Genomic DNA, 22,914 nt, shown 5'->3' with positions numbered 1-22,914 from the left:
CAGAAGAATACTGTTCTACCAATTTTATAATCTGTTTATATTATATATGCAGTAGGCCCTGAAGCACAATTAATAAAAAATGAGACAGATATTGTTGAGACACATAGTTGCCTTGAACTCAGAGGTGGTTCCCAGTAATTATTTTTAAATATACATAGCGCATCCTTAATTATTTTTCTCAAATAAAGCACCCCTTTCCTGCTGGTTAACTTTCAGGCTGGTATAAAATTGTCTGCACAACAATCTGGTGACTAAACGCAGTTACAAAGAGACATGGGAGGTCAGGAGATTTATCGCAGAATTTTTAGAAACTAGGATTTTTTTTAGCAATACGTAATGAAAACAAAATAATGAAATGAATAAAACCTTCCCACATGGTCAGATAAATTTATGAATTAAGACACGTGGCTTTGATAACTCATTTAAAAGTGTCATGTAAACATGACTATAGGAAAAAGGGGGTGCTGTTTCTCTCCCTCTCACTGGAAGGATTCAAATCCTAGATGGATATCCTTTAAAGAGGAGCAGCAAGCAAATGTATCCAAAACAGAAGAGAGTGGTATAAAAGGCTGCATCTTAGCAATAGCTTTTGGCTAGTGTTTGACAAACTCTTAGACGCTTGCAGCTTGCAGAATAAGTCGTTCCAATTCTAGAGGAAAACGTCATCTGCAAACCCTACTGGGTACCTAACCTACACCTCTCTTTTCCTCTGTGAAACTGGAATTACATCTCTCACCACGAAGAGGAAATGAAACATGCAAAGGGCATAGAACTGTCCCTGATGCACAAAGACCACAGCGCTCGGCAATTTTGCTCTAATACAGGACAGGCATAACTTGCCAGCACATGCCATAGGCTCACAAGACCTCCAGGAGTGTCACCAACACTTGGCTCAAATCTGGAACTGAAGCTTGCAGGGTAAGCAAATGGGTGTGGCTGTGGGTTATATTTAGCACCTGATGCATAAATTTAGGGGCCCTGTATTAAGCATTTACAAAGTTCAAATGTCACCAAAATCACTGGAGGTAAAGAAAATAAGCCTGAAAGCTAGTGAATGACCACAGAAGAGAAAGGCTTGGCAATCATTTCTAGCAGCGGTACGGTCTTCTAGCACTGATGCATTTTGATCAAGTCTGAGCTTAAAACCAGGTCACTAGCTCTTTTGCCCTGGTTTTAGAGTAGAGTAGTGTTCTCTGGGAAAATAATAAATCTAAAAGTCAGTCAATCAGCAAAAAGCATCAAATCACGTTTGGGTTGAAAAATTATTATTAAATGTCTTTAAATTAATATCTCATAAATGGAAGAGAATCTGGTCCTCAGGCACTCTGGTAGAACAGGATAACTTGAATGATTATTTTAAAAGACAATTTGCTTAGATTAATCACTATTTTTGCTTCGGTAGCACTACACAAACACACAAAGGCTTCTACTGCAATCGGATTTTATAATGTTTCTAAACAAGAAGGGTCATATAAGTGCAGAAAATTGTAAATTTTTATTTAAGTTGTAATATATTCATAAAATAAGCAGAATATTTAAGATGATGTGTATGTATATACATATAATAGTTTAATCATGGGCAATGGAGTATAACATCATGCTAAACAAACCATGATAAAAAAATTATAGCTTTGTGTGGTGTGGTGTGGTGTGTGTGGTGTGTATGGTGTGTGTGTGTGTGTGTGTGTATGTGTTCATTGCTGAGTAAGTGTGAACATGGGTGAGTGGAGACAAAGATCATCCACGTCAGGTGTCTTACTCTCTTGCTCTCTCCTTTACTGTTTTAGAGACGGTCTCTCACCAAATCTGGAGCTCGCCAGATGGCTAAACTCAAGAAGCAGTGAGCCCAAGGACCATTCTCCTCTCAGCACTGGGCTCACAGATAAGCAAAGCCATCCCCAGCCTTTTAATGCTTAGGATCCAAACTCAGGTCCTCAAGCTTGTACAACAAGCACTTCAGCTACTGAATCATCATCACAGCCCTGGAAATCCACCACTTGTAAGTCGACACTTGCATACAAAGAGAATAAAAGAAAATGAGGAGGAGGTAAGGGGGAGTACAGGAAGAACTAATTATGATCACAATTGGATAAAATAGATTTGGCTTCTCCAAATACTCTATGAATGAATACTTTTCTATTTTTTCAGATTAATGTGTGTATGTGTCTGTGTGTATATGTCTGTGTGACTGTGTGTGTGTCTATGTATGTGTGTTTCTCCGTGTGAATATGTCTGTGTGTGTCTGTGTCTGAGTGTGTGCGCTCACACTCTCAAGTGTGTGTGAGTGCATCTGTGTGTTTACACTCTCATGTGTTTGTGAATGTAGCTGTGTTTTCACATGTTTTCACTCATGTGTATGTGTGTATGCATTTATGTATGGCATGTGTATTTGGGTATCCTTGGAGGGCAGAAAAGGGCATTGGATTCTGTAGAGTTAGAATTACAGCTGTTTGTAAGCTATCTGATATGGGTACCAGGATAGAACTCAGGCCCTCTGCAAGAGCAATATATGCTCTTAATCACTGACCTTTCTCTCTGATCATTTTTGGAAAAGATTTATTTTTAATAGTTTTCTATTTTAAAGAATAATTTTCTGGTCATATGTGGTGGCAGAGGCAGAAGGATCTCTGTGAATTTAAGGCCAGCCTGGTCTGTGCAATAAGTTCTCATGGACAGCCATTAAAAAATAAGTAATTTTTTTGTGACACACCTTAGGTTACTTTCCAGAACACATACTAGACTGTAAAAAACCACAAGACCATTTCCTGTATTTAAATTATTAAGGTAACTTTTTATCCACGTTTTTGTTAGGTTTTTCCTTAATTTAAATAGAAATTTTGAATGTTTACATACGAGTACCTACCTAGTTTGGGGGTCTTAGACCCTTTTAAAAATTCAGAATATAAAAAAAAACCAAAATATAACAAAAACACTTACTTTTGAAACATTAAAATATACTATATAGAAATAAACTAACCAGCCAGAGAAACAAGGAATGCTAGCCCATCTCCTGGTCCTGGCTGTCTAGAAAACTTACACCCTTATCAGTTGACCTCTCCACAGAACCCCAATAGTCTCCAGGCCTTGTCTCATTTCCGTCTCATAAAAATGGAATATATTACACACTATTTCCTTTCCTTATCCACTGTACTCTGCTCTCAACACCGTTGCTTCCCTGCTCTAACTAGACATTAAAGTCCTTAGAGGGCAGGGCCCATTTCCCAAGTCTGCATCTGTCCTTTTGTTTTCTATGGACAACACACAAACGGAGTTTACCAGTTCCAGGCATCTGACAAGCAAATGGATGTTCGCATCACACGAAGGAAACATCCATACTGTTATCAGGAATCTGTGTGCCCACTCAGACTGTACTTATCCCAATATTCCATTCCAGAATCAGGGCAGCAGTGTAGGCTGCCCAGAGCCTGAACCTACCTAGTATATATGCTCCAGATTTCATGCATCTACTTTCACTTGGAAAATTAGAAAGTCCCTGTCAAAAGGAAATGGAGCTCACCTGTGTGTCGGTCTTTGAGGGCGGTTTTACACATTTCGATCCTCGCTGAGTGAAACGGCACATAACGGTCTTGGGGAGAAGCAACCAGAACAACGTTTTTAAAATACTGCAGCCCTGGAACAAGAAGGCAGGTGAATGTTTTCTGTCTAGGTCCTTTATACTGACCCCCCCTCTGGGTTGTACAAATTTAGAAGTCTCCCCCAGAGAGTGGCAGTGAGGAGACACCAGACGCTGTGCTGTACATTTGCCCAGGACTAATGCTCCGAGTGTCAATACAAATGGCTCGGGAGGAGACATACAGGCACTTGTGAGAAGCTGAGAAAGGAACTCCTTATGTCAGGGCTTTTGTGTTTTGGATGTAAGAATAAGTCCTTGACCTCAAGAGTGTAGAAGCCAAGGAGTTTCACTGTGAGCACTGAGAAAAATGCAGAAAAGGTACCTTGCAATGAGAACAAAGCCTGTCTCTGCAAGCTAGGAAATTATGGAGCCTACAGGAAAGACAGTTTTCTCTTTCTCCTTCTTCCTGGCTCAAAATTCTAGCCTCTCCTCTCCTATTATCTGCGCAGTAGGAAAGCCTTCCTTTGCCTCCGCCAACTTCCCCTCCTCCAAGCTTGCCTTCTCCAGCCTCATTCCACTACAGCATTGCCCTCCTTCTTTGTTTCCCACAGGGAGAAAAGACAATTTTGCAACCCAAAGTCAGCACACCAAAATGATGCAGCCCTCAGTACTCATCATGGACATCTGGGAACAGTGCACAGAACACTGCATTTAGCCCCCACCTGAAGATGGAGCGCTTCTTATCCGACCTACAGTTGAACAAGACACTGGCTGACTGTTCTTGCTGACCCTCTCTATAGGGTCTCACATCCATATCCAGGGTCACAGCTGAGCATCACACACTGGGGCAGAATCCAAGGCAATGGCTGGCTGATATGGACCCAGGAAGGACAAAGGTAATCCCGCGATCTACTTCAGTACAGAACTGGAACAGCACTCCAGCTCTTGAGTGCTCCGTGACTGAAACAAGCTGAGACTTCTGTGTTGAACCCATTGCAATTCAGCATCTTTGTATGCCCAATCCTACCTTTTTTTTCCTGCAGCAGCTAACTGAATAATCCTCTTGGAACAGGGAAACACAAGTACAAAAGGAATAGCTTGAGCTTGTATATCACTTTGATACAGGGGTATCAAGAGCTGTCCTTCTGGACATAGACTACTGGTCCATTATTGATGCTTCCCTCTGTCAAGGACTCTATGATCTAGGCTGGGTTTTCACACTTCTCTACATCATCACCCCAGGAGGAGGAAAAATAGAAAAGGAAGCTCTTGTGGGAATCCAGACAATGCTCTACCCACTCTTTTTGAGGATGTATCTACACAGGGTGAAGATGGATCCATACATACAAGGTGAGGGTGTCCCACAGTCCTGGCATGCCAATAGAATACACTACATGACTGGCAGGGAATAGAAGTCACAGCTTCTATGTACTGCATCGGCCCTACAATACCTTGGTTCCTGTGCTATACAGGAGGCAGGTAGAGACAGGCTGACATGTTGGGTAGCTTCTAGCCTCTCAGCAGGTTGAAGAGATACTGCTGGACAGTGTCAACATACCTCACAGGAGCAAATGAACACGGTATCAAAGTGAATCTATCTTAAGGTTTCATCCCCAGGGGCCTAGTAAGCCACACACCTGTTTTTTGGCTAAGTTGGTAAAGGAAACATTTGCGCAAATCAGCATTATCCCTGAAGGTCAGCTGCAAAAGGGAGCCAGATTTCTTCAGTTTTTGCATGAGCCACAAGCCTAGGAAAAGAAATGGAAAATGAAGATGAAAAAAGTAACTCGAAACAAAGTCAAAGAAGATATTTTCAGTTAGCTTAAAACAGAGCAATGGGGCTTTTATCAAATAATCAAGAGTTAGGTGTGTGTGTGTGTGTGTGTTTTATTTACATGTGCACATGAGGTCAAAGGAGAACATCATGTGTTGATTGAGGACAGGTGTCTGATATATCACACCCCATCATATTCCCAAGACAGGGTCTTTCACTGAACACAGAGGAAGGCTGGCCGCAGCGAACCCCAGAAACCTTCCCATCTCTATCTGCTCTCTCCACAGCACTGGGGTTACAGCTATGCATGGATGATGGGGACACCCAGATTTTTATGAGCATTCTAGAGACTCGAACCCAAGTTCGAGTTGTGCAGTCAGTGTTCTTATCCAGTAACTCGTGTCCCCAGTCCCCAAATTTCTTAGTGTTGGTAGCGGGAGTATAAAATTGTCCTGTCAAATTACACAGCAACAGCTTCTCTGTCCATGAAACCAGGCAAACTCTGATAATCATTTAGTCTCCTTCAGTAAAGGTAGCCAAAGGAAAGAACACTCAAAGGTCCACAGACTGGAAAACTAGAACATATATTGTTTACACATCTCATGAAGTGCTTATGCAGACGATTACAAGAGTATATTAAATGTCAACAATAAATGAATGAATGCCATAAAACATTAAAACTATATATATATATATGCACATATATATGTATATCCATATATACATATATTTGTAGAGAGAGAACCATATATGATAGTGGTTGGTATAAATGTCAACATGTGTAGAAAATATAATAAGAACTACAGTGAATTAATCCCTTTAGGTATTCTAGGTTGAATAAACTGGGTATTATATCTTTTTAAAACTTTTTAAATATTATTTTAAGTTCATAAATATTTGGAGGAAGGAGCTAAATTAATTTATTTTTGTCCAAAGATAGCTTTGGGTTTATGCTGAAGAAAAGACATTCCTTCTGTATAAAAGTAGAAAATAAGCCATGAGCACAGGGATCATCCTAAAGATACTGGAGAGTATAATCATGAAACCAAGTCATACCTTGAAGAAAGTTGCAGAGTGATTGGAAAATATGGGGAGGAATGGAGGAATGGCAGGGAGAGAGAACTCATTAGAGGTGACCTCAATGCCACATGAAGGATCTAGCCAATCATGACATATGCGGTCTTGTTTCACCTTTTAAGGACTCTTTGTTCAGTCTGAAAGCTGTTTTGCTTTTAATTGGGTTGTATAGCTAAGAAATATTTGTTTTTCACTCTAGGATGTGAGTGGATGGGTCTTGAATATGATCAAAATACACTGTATGCATGTATGGAATTCTCATATAATTAATAAAAAATGACATTAAGGGATGCGCTTTAACTAACATCATTACTATATAAATATTTTGTGGGTGTTTCTGAATGTGAAAACATTTGCTAAAACCCATTAACACTGTCTCTGTGGTCTGCATGTAGGTCTAGCATCTTGCTGAATCATGCAGGGCCCTTCATCATCTGGCTGTGGTCAGGCACGGCATCCATCTTGCCTGTGAAGTGCTGTGGTTCTATCCCTGAGACTCTGTTTCAGTTTGCTGATTAGATGAGCCTTCCAGGTCATTACATACACAAGAAAAGCTTCCTATAATCTGCCACCCATGTTACATCAAGCCTTTCTCCTCCTCCTCCCCGTTCCTGCCCCTTCCTCCACTTCCCCCCTCTCTCCCTCCTTCTCCTCTTCCTTCTGTTTCCTTGTTTTACTCCCTCATCATTTTTTTTTGTACTACTGGGGATCAAACTCAGGGCCTTTGGAATACTAGCCCAGCATTGTAACATAAGATACATCCCCAGCCAGGAGATCATCATGGCATCATCATGGCACACTGGCACACGCCTTTAATCCCAGCACTCGGGAGGCAGAGGCAGGCAGATCTCTGTGAGTTCAAGGCCAGCCTGGTCTGTAAGAACTAGTTCCAGGACAGCTAGGACTGTTACACAGAGAAATCCTGTCTCAAAAAAAATACACCCCCAGCCGAGCCTTGCTTCTTCTGCCTCTATATCCCAGAGTCTCTCATAACATAGTTGAAGTTGTGAGGGCCTTGGAACAGAGGGCCGGGAAACAATATAGAATTCAGTTACTTATGACCTAGAATAGATGATAGAAAGTCTGCTTCTTAATTTTCCTTTTGAATCCTAAATGTACATTCACCCACTTACACAACCATGAATGCATGTACGCATGTGAATACCTACACAAGTCAGATCTCAGTGCACTTGAGTTTGACACCTGCAAAGTCAACACACCAAAGGTTAAAAAGTATTTTTCCAATAGTTGTGTCTCCTGGGTAATTTCCCGGACATTATCCACACACAACACTGTATATTGATTTCTTATATAGCATTTGCATTTCGTTAGGTGGTAAAACCCAATCTGGAGATAATATAAAACATGAAGAAGGATTCTCTAGTTTACATGTAATCACTATTTTTTTACATGAGTTTACATGAGAGACTTAGAAATTCTCAGCTTTTTTGAATCTGTGAGGGTTCCAGAAGCAATAGATAATGAAATATAAATATAAACACACACCTGTGTTCCATGAATATTTAAAGATGCACACATAACATATGTGATGCGATTAAACACATGTAATATATGTACTATAATATATACATATATACTGTAAATATGTTTACAAATATGCAAGCATGCATTAGGCACATGCAGTTTCCATTTCACAATAAGTAAATGAATGTTATAGAGTGAGAGTCTTTGGTTATATTGAATAATTAGAAGACAGACTCTGCATGTGAGAGCAAACACAGTATTTGTCTGGATATCAGCTTAATATGATATTTTTCAGTTCTACCTATTTATTGCTGAAATTTTCATAACTTAATTTTCCTTTTCGGTTGACAACACTGCCATACCAAATCTCCATCCGCCATCCCACATTGGGGAGAGCCATAAGATTCCATCAACCACTTCCGGAAGTCTCCACTTCCAAGTTCCTGATGCCTCTGATTAAGTCTGAAAGAGAATGGGGGTGACAAAGCCTTACCTGTACTGACCAGGGTGCTGTTGTTGTACAGAGTCCCCAAGTGAGGCCCAGACAGTGACAGGAAGGTGTGGAGTTTGTTGAGGTAATACCGGAACCGGGGCCTTGTGAGGACGGATCTGATGATAATGTTACCAAGAGAATGACCGATGAAGCTGTTTAGAGGCAGGAAGGATATATGTGAGTGCCGGCAGGGAACCACGGCCCAGGGATGGGCTAGAGTGATAAGCACCCAGGTCTTAGCATCTTCCCCCAGTTACAGAGGACCTGACATAAAAAAATGGCCACTACAGACTCTCTATCACCCAGTGCTGGTGCTTGTGAACAGAAGCTCTAGGCAAATATAGTGAGGTACAGGAGAACTGTGGTGTTTACCTCTTAAGTCCATTATGAAAGCGGAGTCCCTGATGTCTGGTCCCCAGACCTCCTCTCAGCCCATTTGGGGACAGCATGGAGTCCTTTCTGAAATCCATCTATCTAAGCACTGTGAATTCCTGGCCATTTACAAGCTGAAACTCCCGTCTGTTATACTTTTCCAAAAGGTTAGTCAGCATATCAGCTCTGACTCCACTCAGCCGCTCATTTCTCTGCACATGTATTGAGCTGTCTGCTCCTGATTATACTGACTGGCCATTCTCCTACATGCTCTGTTCCAACTTCCCGCTCCCTCCAGACCCATAAATTCAATATGCCACTCAGATTTCAATGAGTCATTTCTCAAAACTCTATTATATGACAGGTGTGTCATCTTACCTCTTCTCGCAATATACATAAAACCAGCAAAATAAAGACTCAGATGTCAGCCTATACAATTGGATCGCCTGAACTGTGTGATGCCATTACCATCAAACCACTCCTGACCTTAGAATCTTTATTTGTGAAATAAATACATGATCTCATAGCCCTGGAGACTAAAAACAACAACTGACACCATGAATTTAGTCCTATGCTGATGTATCTACATGCTAAAACAGTATAAGCTAACTGAGCTATCTAAATTTTTAGAGCAAATTTTTGTGCTATTTTGAGGCTACAACAGGCACTGGCTGAAACCTTCTCATTGGATGGGAGAGTCCTGCAGGGTTCTAGCACATTCATTTCCTGATAGTCCAATTAAGACATAACAAAGGGGAGGCTCAAGGATCTGAAAAGTGTGCAAAAAGTTGCACACTCAGTACATGGTAGATCCTAAACTTGTGAGAATTCAAACATGAATTCAAAGCTAGAGACAGCTGTGCTAATTTTAAGATTCTTAATGCTCCACAGCAAAATATTAATTCTTATCATTCATATTTTGAGAGATATTCAGGGGAGAAACCAACTTGCTGCTCCATTCACTCCTAAAAGTAATCAGATTCATTAAGAGCCCAAAATTCAATTATCATAGTGCCTTATAAAAGTATCTAAACATTACTATATGGCAAACACTCAAAAACATGTCACCCATCTTCCCTCAGCATTAGCTACCTGTGGTTTCCTTTTACCTAATTCGGGATATGGAGAGGTTGTACAACTGGATGTGTTGAATGATTTCATCCAGCAATCGATCTGTCATGGTATCAAAATCTGCAAATGTGTCCATCTGGAAGAAGAGAAAAGGAGAAGATATTAGAAGAAGTTATGACTTCTGTTGGAAGAGGGCCATTAGTTAGTTCCCAGCCTCCCAGCAAGCTTAGACCCAAAATAATCACACAGAAACTGTATTAATTAAATCACTGTTTGGCCCATTGGCTCTAGTGTCTTACTGGCTACCCTTACATATGAATTTAACCCATTTCTATTAATCTGTGTATCACCACGTGGCTGTGGCTTACCAGGTAAAGTTTCAGCACATCTTAGTCTGGTGGCGGCTCTGTGGCATCTCCCTGACTCTGCCTTTCTTTCTCCCAGCATACAGGCTAGATTTTCTCACCTAGTTCTTTTCTGCCCTTGCCATAGGCCTAAAGCAGTTCTTTATTCATTAACCAATAAAAGCAACACATAGACAGAAAGATCTCCCACACCATGGCCTCTATGTAAGAAATACTCTTTCATTAAACAACATGACATTTTTTAAAGTATATAAGCATCTGTTAGGGGTTACATTTTGAGACATAACTTCAAGATAAAGGTCCACTGGGTCTCTAATGAAGAACCTGGGCATCTGCTAAAGAACCTTCAGTTAGGGGAATAAGGTGAAAGATGGGAGAATATGTTCTTAAGATGTAGTACCTGCTGCCTCAACATGAGCACACTGTGTCTGCTGAAGGAAACAGATCCTGTGAAAGGAGACCACTTGCTCACTTTGTGTGAGCCAGATTCACACCAAGACATGCTGGAGTCTTATGCTGGTTGGTATTTGTCATCTTGACACAAGATAGAAAGATATGGGAAGAGTGAATCTCATTGAGAAAATGCTTCAATCAGACTAACCCATTGGGAAGCCTATAGTGCATTTTTTTAACTGATAATTGACAAGAGGGTCTAGCTAACTGTGGCCTGTACTATCATGGAGAAAGTGCTTCTGGATGCAATAAGAAAGCAGGCTAAGCAACCTATGTCGAGCAAACCAGTAAGCAGTGTTCTTCCAAGGCTCCTGTTTCTGCTTTGAGTTGTTAGCCTTACTACACTCAAGGATGAACTATGATGTGGAATTGAAAATGAGATAAACCCTTTCTTCACCAGAAAGATGGACAAATGATAAAAAAGTACAAAAAGGTTGTGAAATTCCATGCTCATCTATGTTGTGAGGAGGCTGTTTATTTGTTCCTGGCTGCCCAGAACTGAAATAATCACACAGAATCTATATTAATTACAACATTGCTTGGCCTATTAGCTTATGCATCTTTTTAGCTCACTCTTATCTCTTAAATTAACCCATTTCTATTATTTTATATTTTATCACAAGGCTTGTGGCCAACCAGCAAGGTTCCAACTGCTGGCTTGTGTCTTTACATCTAGGTACTTGAAGACATAAGAGATTGGTCTATATAACTAAATTTTAGGAATATTATTGGGAGTGACACAGACATGTATTTAGGGTCATAGCTACAAGCAAAAATATTCTTAATAAACAGCATCTTGGGATGTCTGAGATTCTGGCCCAAGGCTCTAACAAATGTTCATTATGGTGGTGAAGCAGCAAGCACATCTAAGGATGGAGCAGCAAAGAAATGAGTGACATTATGTCGATGGTCACCCATCTCTCTATAAAGCCTGCAGCATGAAAGAGACAAAACACAGTGGTGCTCTTGCTATGCTTCATGAAACACAATCTTATCTGTAGCTCTAATTTCCCAGAGGTTGTATCAAGGTTCTGTGGCTTCTATAGCCTGAATCTGCATCTTCTTGCCTTTAAAAATGGAGAATGCAATATATTCCTCCTCATATCTTAAAGACTCTTGAAATGACTATCAACATACCTAAGACTGGTGGTGCTATTATCATGACCTTCTAGTCTCTGAGAGCCTCTTTGCTCCTTTTCAAATTAGTGGTTTGCATATTCATTATTTTACAATTGTGATAATGAAGACTGTACTTAGTATGATGAAAAATGCTCTGAAAACCACAGTAAGGACAGAAACACTAATGGGACCTCCACAGCCAGGATGCTTTGAAAGAATCATTGCGTTCTGAACCCTTTATAAGACTTATAATATGTAAGCAGTGAAATAGCGCGGTAGGACTTGATCAGTATTGAAACAAATCCCTCTAGTTAAAGACTTGCAGAATCCTGGCTCAAACAAGCTTGTGGACACCATGTAAAATCCAGATGTCCTGTAATGTATTATATGAAGGGACACACAATGAAGGCTGCATTCCTGGCCCAATCTCTACTATTAACTACATCCATCATTCCTGAAGAGAAAACTTCACCAGGGTAAAGTGAACACAAGGTCATGGAACACTGATCAGCCATTATTCTACCTCCCTCTCTGAATGTCCTGGGCTATCTCCCTCAGGACATGGCCACACATGAAACATGTCTCTTAGGACATAAATGTTCTGGAATTTTGTATGGCAGTTCTTTGGGTTAGGGGGAGGATTCTCTGCAGAAGCCCTAGGATTCATGCCCTGTGCTGTAAAGAGCTGGTGCTGTGGGTAAGCAACAGAGTTGCTTTGAAGATGGAATAAGGAACAATTAACTGGGTCAGCTATACTGAAAATAGTGTGCCCTTGGTTGATGGTTCTCTGAACTCCTCCTTCCTCACATAGAACCTTATACTGCCTGCCATGTGACCTTGGACATAGAATATCAAAAAACAGGCAAAGAAATTAAGCACAATCAATTAAGGGATAAGCTTGGTGTTTTGGGCTTTTGAACATTTATTAATTTGTGTGTTTGTGTATGGAGGTCAAAGGACACCTTGAGAGAGTTAGTTCTTACTTTCTAGTACGTAGGACTCAGGGATTGAACTCGGGTTATTTAGCTTGGCAGTGAATGCCTTCACTCTGAGCCATCTCACTAGCTTGACTTCTCAGCTGTGATGGCTGATGACTCTCTGCATCACTATCACTTTCATGAGGCCTCTTGCTTGTTAACAGCTCTATTCCTCAAGCACCCTCCATAAGGATGCTTATGACTCATGTGCCCCACTCTCTGGTCATCCCTAGCCCTTGCTCATTGATTTGCTAGTGCCTTTCTGACTCTTAGCACTTTTCACAGTTACAGCCTCGATCTATACCATATCTGATTAAAAATCAATCACAACCTGGCTCCTTTGCATAGTTGCAGGTGACAATGCTCTGTCCCCACTGTGACTACATGGATGACCACATAGTAGGCCATATTCCCAATGCCCAATTAAGCCAAAAGGCTCCAGTCAGCTAATACATGCTAGCTCTTATCATTAATTCATGTTTTTCCTTAGACTCCCAAAACAATACAGTAAGGTTTTTTTTCTCTAAATCACCCAAGAATTTTGTTATTAGCCTTGACGATTCCCCATTCACTTCATATGTGTCCACACATCATCATGGTGCCTTTAGGAGACTCTTTTAAACCCAATGTTCTCTCAACCCAACGTTTCTGCCATCCTACCTGATTTTTTTCAGACATTAGGAAGTCCAATTTTCCCCCAGGGAGTCCCAGTTCTATGAAAGTCTTCACCAGCCGTAGGTCTGCACTGTTCCCTGAAAATAACAGATGACCTCAATCCTATAAGTAATCATAAGCTACCAAGGATTTCTTTCTCACCATTTCTCATAGTATAATTAGATTTGTTGTTCATTTTTGAGAAGATAACAGAAATAGCTGAAGTAACTCCCTCTCCTCCCCTCTTGCTACCCCAGCCCATGCATACACAAAGAGGTGGGCTCTTTTAAATGGCCCTGCTTTAATGGGATTATTTCTAGACCTGCCACATCAGTTTTATTTCTTTCCCAGAACACAACTCTCTAAACATGTTTTTGGAAGGAGCTGCCTGGTGGCCGAGCAGGCACAATGTGGCAGTCCCCTCTTAATTACTTGACTATCATTTATAGATATCAGGAAGAGATGAATAATTGACTCTAGTTCAATTGTATAAATAGAAGAATTACTCCTAAGCCAAGGAATAATGGATTAGTAAGCTTGCAAATGTCCAAGAGTATCATCAAGGGTCGAGGAATAAAAAGTTGCTAATTCCAGGAAGTTGCTAGTATGAGAGGCACAAACAGTAAATAGAATATTTTGTTGGCATAAAATGTTACATGGAAAGTGGATTTGTTATAACAGAATAAATTAGGCATACATTTCATTCTGCCCATGGGCATTCTAGTGTATCTACATTAACGTGCGGCATGTTCCTCTCCTGGGACCCTGTAGAGTTGAAAAGGAGTTACAACAAATTTAGATAATTTGATAGCATGCTTTGCCATGTAAATCAACCCCACAGGTCATGGTATCAGAGAACGTCTACACTGTAAATCAAATAACACTAATTTTATATCATTCTCTATGAATTCCCCCAATGATGCAAAGGTGTATTAACAAGAATGCATGATATTTGGAAAAATTCAAGATTAGAGACAAACCTCAATGTGAATATTCCTAGATGCTAATCATCCAGTAACCTATTAAAGCATTTTCTCAAACTTGAAGGCCTCAAGGTCATTGAAAGGTCATGTTCTTTTAGGAGAATACATATCTTCTCTTAGAAAGTTAAATTTCATAACTCTGTTTATGCCAGAAGCTAAATAACATTCAGATTCACTCATGTTATTGCCTAAATCTCCCTAATGTCATTTTGGGAGTGAGTTTTTTAAAAAGTTGATACTATTTATCTTTAACATGAAGAATTTGAGAATAAAATATCCTTCTCTACTAAAGATACTAAGAGTAAAAAGTTCTTGGAACCTAAAGCTTTCTAAAACAGTTTTATTTAATAATGTGTTAGACTGAGAACATTTATAACAAGATATGCTTTGAGCTTTTTGGCATGACAGAGAGCCTGTGTAAATATTCATAACTTGTCTTAATGTACTCAGTTCTTAATATAAACATATTGGACAGGTTTGAATAAACTGATTCTATAAAATTCTGAAGCAGTTACAGACATGCACCTTGAACTACAGACGTAATACTCTGAAAGCCGTCTTTGTGATCACTTGTTTTTCTTTTTATCTGTGACCCAGGGGATGCGATCATGGGCAGCTCATCTCTCTGAATCAGTACAATACTGGCAAATCACTTCTACCTTTGTTACACAACTCTTTCTCAATTTGCATGAAGTAACATAAAAACCCTATGGTCTGACCAGAGTTCTTACTTTCAAGACTTTTTATTTATGTGCTTATCTAGGTGTGTGAATGCCACAGGTATCCAGGGAGCCTCAGAGAACAGACAAAGACATTGGATACCTTGGTTATAGAGTTTGTGAGCCATTCATCATAGGTGCTACGAACCAATCTCAGGTCTGCTGGTAGAGCAGCAAGTGCTCTTAACCATTGAGTCAGTTTTTGAACCCCCAGATTTCTCACATTGCCAAGAATTTTAGAATTTTCAAAATCAGATGTAGGAATGACTATTAGTGATATTGAGCGAATGAATGTCATGGTCACTCTTATCTCTATTAATCCTAGAACATGGCAGTGTCTAATACACAAAAGGTTCTGCATAAGTGAGAGATGAACAAAATAAACAACAAGATAGTTGCAATCACCAATCCAAGCTCCTAAAAGTGCATCTTTTATGCCTCCCCCCCCATATCTTCTTCTAGGACTATTCTATTGACTCATAACTTCCATCAACTCCAGCATTTCACCGAGGTATTCATTCTAGCAATATGCCCCCTTCTTCAACCATTTCCTCCAGTCTTTCTTTTATTCAGAATACTAATTTCATTGGTTATACAATTACTTATACTATTGATTGGTAAAATTCACATCACTGAATTAATTAATTAATGATATGTGTGTACATATGTATGTAACCTTTGCCATGCCATTTCCCTTGACAGCAATGTTTTCATGGTTGTTGTTTGGTTAGTTTTAGAGACTTAAACTGAATGTTGTAGAGTAATTTGAGAAAGAAACTTCTGTAGAACTTACCATCCAGGCCATGGACACAGACCACCAGGTGAATCCCATCTTCCAAGTTTTCCTCCTCTTCCTCTGGTGGGAAATATGGTATATCAGAAGCTAGTACAGATAAGTCACTGTACAGAAATCCTTCAATCTTCAGTTCTTTTTTAAACTTTTCTTTGGCCTGATAAAAACTGGAGAATATGCCAATTAATCACAAGCCATGCTGCGTGTTCCATGTTGAGCAGGGAATGAGTGGGGCTGGTATGCAAGAGTGACTTTTAATCACAAACAAATTGTCCTCTGAGCATCAAATGTTAAATGAAACCTTAAGGGAAATGCTGGTGAGCAAAGCTTCATTCTTAACGAGACAGAGCAAGAAAATACCCCCGACTGAACCACAGGAAGTTTTATTCTGCAAATTTCTATTTTAATCTTGCATTTAACAGGAGACTGGGTAGAGATTTATAAGACGCTATGCAGCTATAGGACATGAACTTCTTTAAATTTATCTCCTGAGAAGGTAAGTTTCTTTCCTATCATACAAGCCCACCATGGTTTGGCTTCCATCTTCTTTTCAAGTACTATTTTCCCCCCATTCCCAGCAGCAATGCAGGTTTTGTGTTTCTTTGTTTTATTTTGGCTTTGTTTGCTTGTTTTCTGGTTATTACCATAAACTACTTAGCTTGGCTTGGCTTGACTTGGCTTGGCTTGGTTTCTTTAGGCTTTGGTGTATTCTGGATTCCAGAAATGACTTTTATACCCAGGTAAGATGTGTTTGTGTGGTCACTTATCAAGATGGTGGTTAACAACACTGGTTCACAGATAAGATTATGAAGATTAGAATCTTGGTTTTTATCACTTCCGATGATTATTGGTTATCTGAAATGCTTGAGACTAGAAGAGTTTCAGTTGTCAGTTGGGGTTGTTGTTGCTGCTTTTAAGATTTAGGTATATATACATAAACATCCTGAGATAACCTGAGGATGGGACCATGTCTACACATAGAACTAAGTTTTGTTTTCTATGTGGTCTAAGCACATTACCTGAGGTAAGGTATTTTCATAAAATAGTTTTATTATGTTGAACATAAAATAATTTCAGGGTACAAAATTCCTTATATGTGTTGTCCCACCAGCCATTAAGATATTTTAGATTTCAATAGCATGAAAATATAATTTAAATTTATATGTATTGTCTAAAAAAGCAAGGTCCTAGTTTTTCTCTAGAACAGTACAAAACAAAATAAAAACGTTTGGATCTTGGATAATGTACACTTATGGATTTTCAAGTCAGTGAAGCTCTAGCATTAGCATCAGCATCCTCATCTATGTCTCCTCGGTGAAGACATTATGTCCTCTAAAGTGTTTCTGCTGCCTGCTTTCTCTATATGTACAGGCACTGCTGCTGGATATGCAGGAATAATCACATTTGCCCAACACTATATAGCCTTGGTTGCTATTCTCATCTGCCTGGTTTTCCCTGCAGTTAACACAGGGATGACTCTGATCCAGCTTTTTGACAGTGTCTAACTGGACTTCTTGAATTGGTGACCAATGTCATAGAACTGTCACAGGTATTTGATGCTATTTATTAACAATATATCCAATGCTTACCTGCCTGGGCTTTTTCTTTATGTAAAAATCAGTAATTATTAGCAGTTGGCAAGAGAAGAAAGAGTATGAGGTACTCTGACAAAAATTTTCTATTACATACCTAATAAAATCTATAGCTGACAATTGAGGGCAAAAAAATGAATACAGTGCAAGCCAATGACCAAGTTATATATGCTACTACTGAAAAAAAATGGTGGCTTTGAGAAGTCCATAATCTTAAAGGGAAACTGGGAGGCAAATCTATTCCCTCAAAGGTCCTAAAATCTCGTTTTTCAAAATATGAAAAGGTGAAGTCACAGTAGTGTTGTAAGACAGTTGTGTATCAAAATAAAAATGTAAAAAAATTCCCATTAAGAATTTGGTTAATAAGCTATGGTACATCCATACAATGGATTACTATGGAGACATTACATTAAGATACTGAATGAAAATTAACTTATAGAGAAAGATGTTTCAAATATTTTAAGCAGGAAAAATAATTAAGAAGTGTCACAATAATCCTATTATTATTAAAAAAATGAATATATTTAAGGGACAAATATCTTTATATAAAATTTCTCTATAAAATTATGTCATATTATATTGGGCTTGTTTGTAATTATTATTTTAACCTAGACATTCTGAATAACATGATATGTACATTATTGCTCTATTAAGTAATCAAAAATAACAAACACCTCCATGTTTACATAGCATGCATGAAACTGAGAAAATCGAGGGAAAACCTCAATGACCTGTGAGCTCTCCACAAGCTTACCTGAACATCCTTTCACTGACTTCTTCTTCCATCTTGCTGGAATGGGTAGAAACAACTCCAAAAGAACCCAAAGGTTGATGAGTGATGGGGGCTAGGTTTTGTTTAGAAGAGAGTCCGGCCCTAGCAGGGGTCTCCTTGGGTACAGATGAGAAAGGGAGACAGGTGGCAGTGCAAGACACAGACAAGTTCACGACCTCCACTGCCTTTAGGCTGTCCAGAGTAAAGGCCTCTGCGGAGTTCAAGTGGGACCCAGAGATGGAAGTTCCTGCCTTCAGCTCTTGGTTTCGTGACACTTGGGAGGCAATAGCGTGAGTCACAGTGGGGCACACAGTGCCTGTTTCATGTTTGACCTCCAGAGAGGCATTATGTCTTCTATTCAACAGCACGGTATCGTTGACACTTGATGGACCAGTTCGTAGACCTGTAGAGCTCAAGTTGACAGCTTCAAGAGCAGCTGCACTCCTGATTTCAGGCACCCTGTTGTGAGACACAGCCCTGGCTTCTAAGTTGCTGTGGTTGGGGAGTATGTGTTTATCCCCACTTGATTCTTTAGGTTTGCCTTTTGTGGTCTCCACTACTGTTCTTTGAAAAGATCTGGTCCTAGAATTTTCAAGCACTATAGAACATGGTATTTTTAAGTTAAGACCTTTGGTTTCAATACTTGGCATGTTTCCAGCTGTGCCATCCAGACAGCAGGGTCCTTGAGGATCGGACTGGTTCTCTTCACCTTTAGGAATGTCTATGTACCCAGGACCCTGGGCTCTGTCAGATTCTAAAGTTATATCTGCAAGAGAATGTCCTGCTCTGACATCTTGGGCTATGGAGTCACCAGAAGGAGAACTGTGTCCAGGTGAACTTTTGTCCTTGCTAGAACTGTCCAGGTCTTCAGAAAATCCTCCTGTGTGCTTCATAATGTCTGCACCTTCAGCAGTATCCTCAGGGCTGCTGATCTGGGGTGCAGAGACAGACTTGGTTAGCTTGGTAAGTGCCAACTCGCGCTCCTCATCTTCAAAAGGCAAAGAGCTGATAGAGGTAAGAGAAGCCTGGATGCCACTGGGCAGACTGGTGTTGCTTTCTGTATGGCCACCCTCTAAAGAGTTCCTGTGGTGAGCATGCCTTCGAACCGCCTGGTGTAAAACTTCACGATCACTGGGTAACTCCAACACCCTGCTTCGGGCCTCAGACCAGGCAACAGAACTTGGTTCGCTTTCAATGCCTGAGTCAGATATGATGGAGGCTGACCTTTTGATGATGCCAGAGAGCACTGACAGATCTTCCTGCTCGTCTGCATGGTCCTGCAAGGAAGACGTGGTGTCCGAAGGTTCCCTGTGCGTGGTGTTCAATGAGTCACAGGGCTCAGCAGGGGTGAGCTTCAGGCTCAGCAGTACAGGCTTTCCCTCCTGGTCTGCTCCCCTTCCTAGAGTCCTGAACTCAAGGGCAGCTGTTTCATTTAAAGAGATGGCATTATTCTGACTTATTCCCGCTACAGCTTTGCTTGGCAGAGTCTTAACAAGATCATAGCTGTCCTGAGAGCGCCTGGGCTCATGCTGCACATTAAGGCCCAGCATAGGCTCAGCTCTAGGGTGGTTCTTATTGCTAGATTTTACATCAATGTAGGTCAATGCAGGGGTCTTCCCATCTTCCGGACCTGGACTTTTCCTGTGAATGTCCACATCTGAATCTCGCACAGCGTCAGACCTTGGGCCAGTCCAGCATTCACCTTCAGGCATGACAGCTTTGTTTTGGAATTCACCAATGGTCAAATACACCTGAGATTCTGAGCACACATCCACAGGATTCTGTGTGGAGACACTCTCTTCCATTTCTGGACACCTAATAACATCCTCATCAGAGCCCAACTGGGGTGCTTTTGTAGTAGATAATGGAAGGTCTTTCCTCAAAGATGACTTTTGATTTATAAGATTCTTTTCTTTCCCTTTTAGATTCATTATTGCAGGACTTGTCACTGGGACATCAAAATTAGGATAAACACTCAAATTATGCCCTATAACAAAAGGAGAAAATTGTATTGTAGCTTAAAATAAATATTATCAATCATTCAAATGCCTAATTGCATGAAAACAATTGAACAATCCCGTATTACTACTTTTTGTAGGGGATGACCTTCAGAGTGTTTAAAGCTCTCAAGTTATAGGAAAAACTTTCTTATTCAGAGGTATACAGATAGTTTAGGCTAGCCAAGTGACTCATGGTAAAATCCCGAAGAATTTATGTTGGTGAGATAATCGAGGATATGGACATGACAAAACATGTGATTAGTGGGCAGGGCAAGGGCAAAGAAATATCCATCAGACCTCTGTGAAAAGATTGCACCTATATGAGGCCAGTGGCTCGCACAATCTTGTCCACATAAGAAAACATCAATGCACAGCTCGGATCTTGTGACTCGGATGAGCTCCTCAGACTTGTAGATTGACAACAAAGATGGATTCTCCAGGAGAAGGAAAAGTCTTGAGAACACCAAAACTTCTGACTAAGCTTCAACCTATGAATCCTCTCTCTCCTCTCTCTCCCCATCTCTCTTTCTGCCTCTCTGCCCTCAACCTTCCTTCCCCCATCTCCTGTTTTCATTTTGGGGGGATATACTTGTCTTTTATTCATAACAATAAAACCTTAATCATGGGCATAGCTTCTTTCCAAGTTCTCTGAGTCATCCCAGAATATCGTTAAACATGGGTGAATTACATGAACCGAGAATTTGTAGCCAGTGACCTGAATTCATGTAGTGGCTGTAGCAGTTTCTACTCCTAGCAACTGTGGAGGCAAGCAAAGAGGAAAAAGGGATCTGCAGAGGAGCAATGGGGCAAATGAGGGCAGTGGAGGAAAAGAAAGTCAACCATGATCCCTCTAAGAACATTTGGGCAACACAAATTGGACTTGATGAGTTGGGGGGGGCGGTTCTTAACAGAAGAGAAAGTCGGGTGGATAGGATAATAGGGAGGAGTTGGGGAGAGGGTAAATAAGAAGAAAATAAGTATATGAAATATTTAAAAATTAAGAAAATGGGCATAAAATATAATAAAGACATCCATTACTTCATATGTTAATTTAAAAATCAAAATATAAGATAAAGGCCTCATGTGGTTTTAATAGAAGCTAAATCAATACAACTTCTCTTAAATGCTATCATGAATTAAGCCATACATATACTAATTACAAACTACATGAGGTTTGATACATGATTTTCTAATAAAATTCAGTGCAATTTGTAATTAGATTGAGGAAGGAATGAATTCCCCCTTTACCTGGGTGTAACCAATGATAATAGGAAGCATTTGCTTTCCTCTGAAGACCTGTCCTCAGCCTGCAGCAGGACCAGTATACTCCTTTGGAATTCCCCAATGTCCCTCCCACACATAGGGAGTGTTGTACATCCTACCACCATGTGATGATCTGTTTGTGAACTCTTGTCCCCATGAAAGTGACAGCTTGTGTTTATCCCTATAGCCTGAAGGCTGACACCCTGTGTGGTACATAGTTAATTTGTGTTCCTGAAAGGGTCTAAGCCAAGAACAGGAATCTAGCATAGTAAAGGTTATTTGTATTGGCTTGAATATAATTACCACAATGATGTTTAGTTCCACCCAGGGCTATACTAGCATGACTAGGCATTGGGTTGGCAAGACGGCAAGTGGACATTTGCTATAAGGAGGTAGAGGTAGGCAGATCTCTGTGAGTTCGAGGCTAGCCTGGCCTACAGAGCGAGTTCCGGAACAGGCTCCAAAGCTATACAGAGAAACCATGTCTCAAAAAAAAAAAAAAACAAAAACAAAATGAAACAAACAAACAATAAAGAGTAAATAAGCTTTTGCCTTGATGGGGTTTTCAAAATATTGGGAAGCACTCAAAGGAACAGTTGTCTTGTTAAGAATAATGTGTGTATGGAAGAATCACATGCTTAAAGGCTTAAATTTATGCTCACTGGAACATTTATCAATATCTGATATTAAAAAGACTGAGAAACAATCTGCACCCAATTCTGATGTGCAAATTGACCCCTATGATTGGTGCTTAGTTGCTTTAACTGTCGACTTTTTCTGAAAATTATATAAGAGGTACGCGTTAATGAAAACACAAGCATATAAGCACACACAAATACGCACGCACACATATGCATACATGTGTACATATGTTAAAAACTTACCATTTGGGTTGAAGATTTAGTATTGTTCAGCACACATTTCACTTGTCATACATTTACTTGACACTAGATGTCAGAGTACAGCTAGAAACCAAACTCATGTTTGCAAACTTGCTGTGTTCCTACGCATCCCCTAGATTCCACACTCTTAAGTCTGCAGATGCAAAAGTTCTGAAATGTAGCCATTTTGATCCACTGTATAAAATGACAAGCAAACTGGCCTGGCTTAAAGCACCTCAGGAAGCTAATAGAGCAGTCTGGACGCTGGAGTTAAGGAGTTGATTTGGGTTGTTTATTGATAGTCTTTCCCACATACTTCTACTTATGTTTCAGTCTCCTTCTCTGAAGCTGTATACATTATTTAAGGGATTAAATAAAGAAACCACTTGGTTAAACCAACAACACAGGACTTGACATATTCTGGTAAAGGTGTTGGGTTTCTGTGGTCGAGTTATAGGGAGAACAGAAAGGGGACACTCATTTCTTCATGTCTGGTC

At 40.1% G+C, this 22,914-nt stretch overlaps 1 protein-coding gene across 3 annotated transcripts in view; it reads right to left on the bottom strand.

Moving 5' to 3' along the window:
- The window catches only part of Fam135b (family with sequence similarity 135 member B), a 272,906-nt gene that overhangs the window by 9,441 nt on the left and 240,551 nt on the right, over nt 1-22,914 (bottom strand). For 2 of the 3 annotated variants that reach the window (XM_005354527.2, XM_026782496.1), the window contains exons 13-19: nt 18,256-20,260; nt 15,910-16,076; nt 13,421-13,512; nt 9,885-9,982; nt 8,404-8,555; nt 5,212-5,322; nt 3,518-3,631 (exon numbers count right to left, since the gene is read on the bottom strand). In XM_005354527.2, coding sequence (XP_005354584.1) covers nt 3,518-3,631; nt 5,212-5,322; nt 8,404-8,555; nt 9,885-9,982; nt 13,421-13,512; nt 15,910-16,076; nt 18,256-20,260 — 2,739 coding nt within the window. Of the gene's footprint in view, nt 1-3,517; nt 3,632-5,211; nt 5,323-8,403; nt 8,556-9,884; nt 9,983-13,420; nt 13,513-15,909; nt 16,077-18,255; nt 20,261-22,914 lie in introns of those variants that run through there. The other variant, XM_026782497.1, reaches the window with a different exon arrangement.

This window comes from Microtus ochrogaster, chromosome 15 (genome assembly GCF_000317375.1).
Source record: "Microtus ochrogaster isolate Prairie Vole_2 chromosome 15, MicOch1.0, whole genome shotgun sequence".
NCBI lineage: Eukaryota > Metazoa > Chordata > Mammalia > Rodentia > Cricetidae > Microtus > Microtus ochrogaster.
Note: the sequence above shows the minus strand (reverse complement) of the source record. Positions and strands in the feature narration are given on the sequence as shown.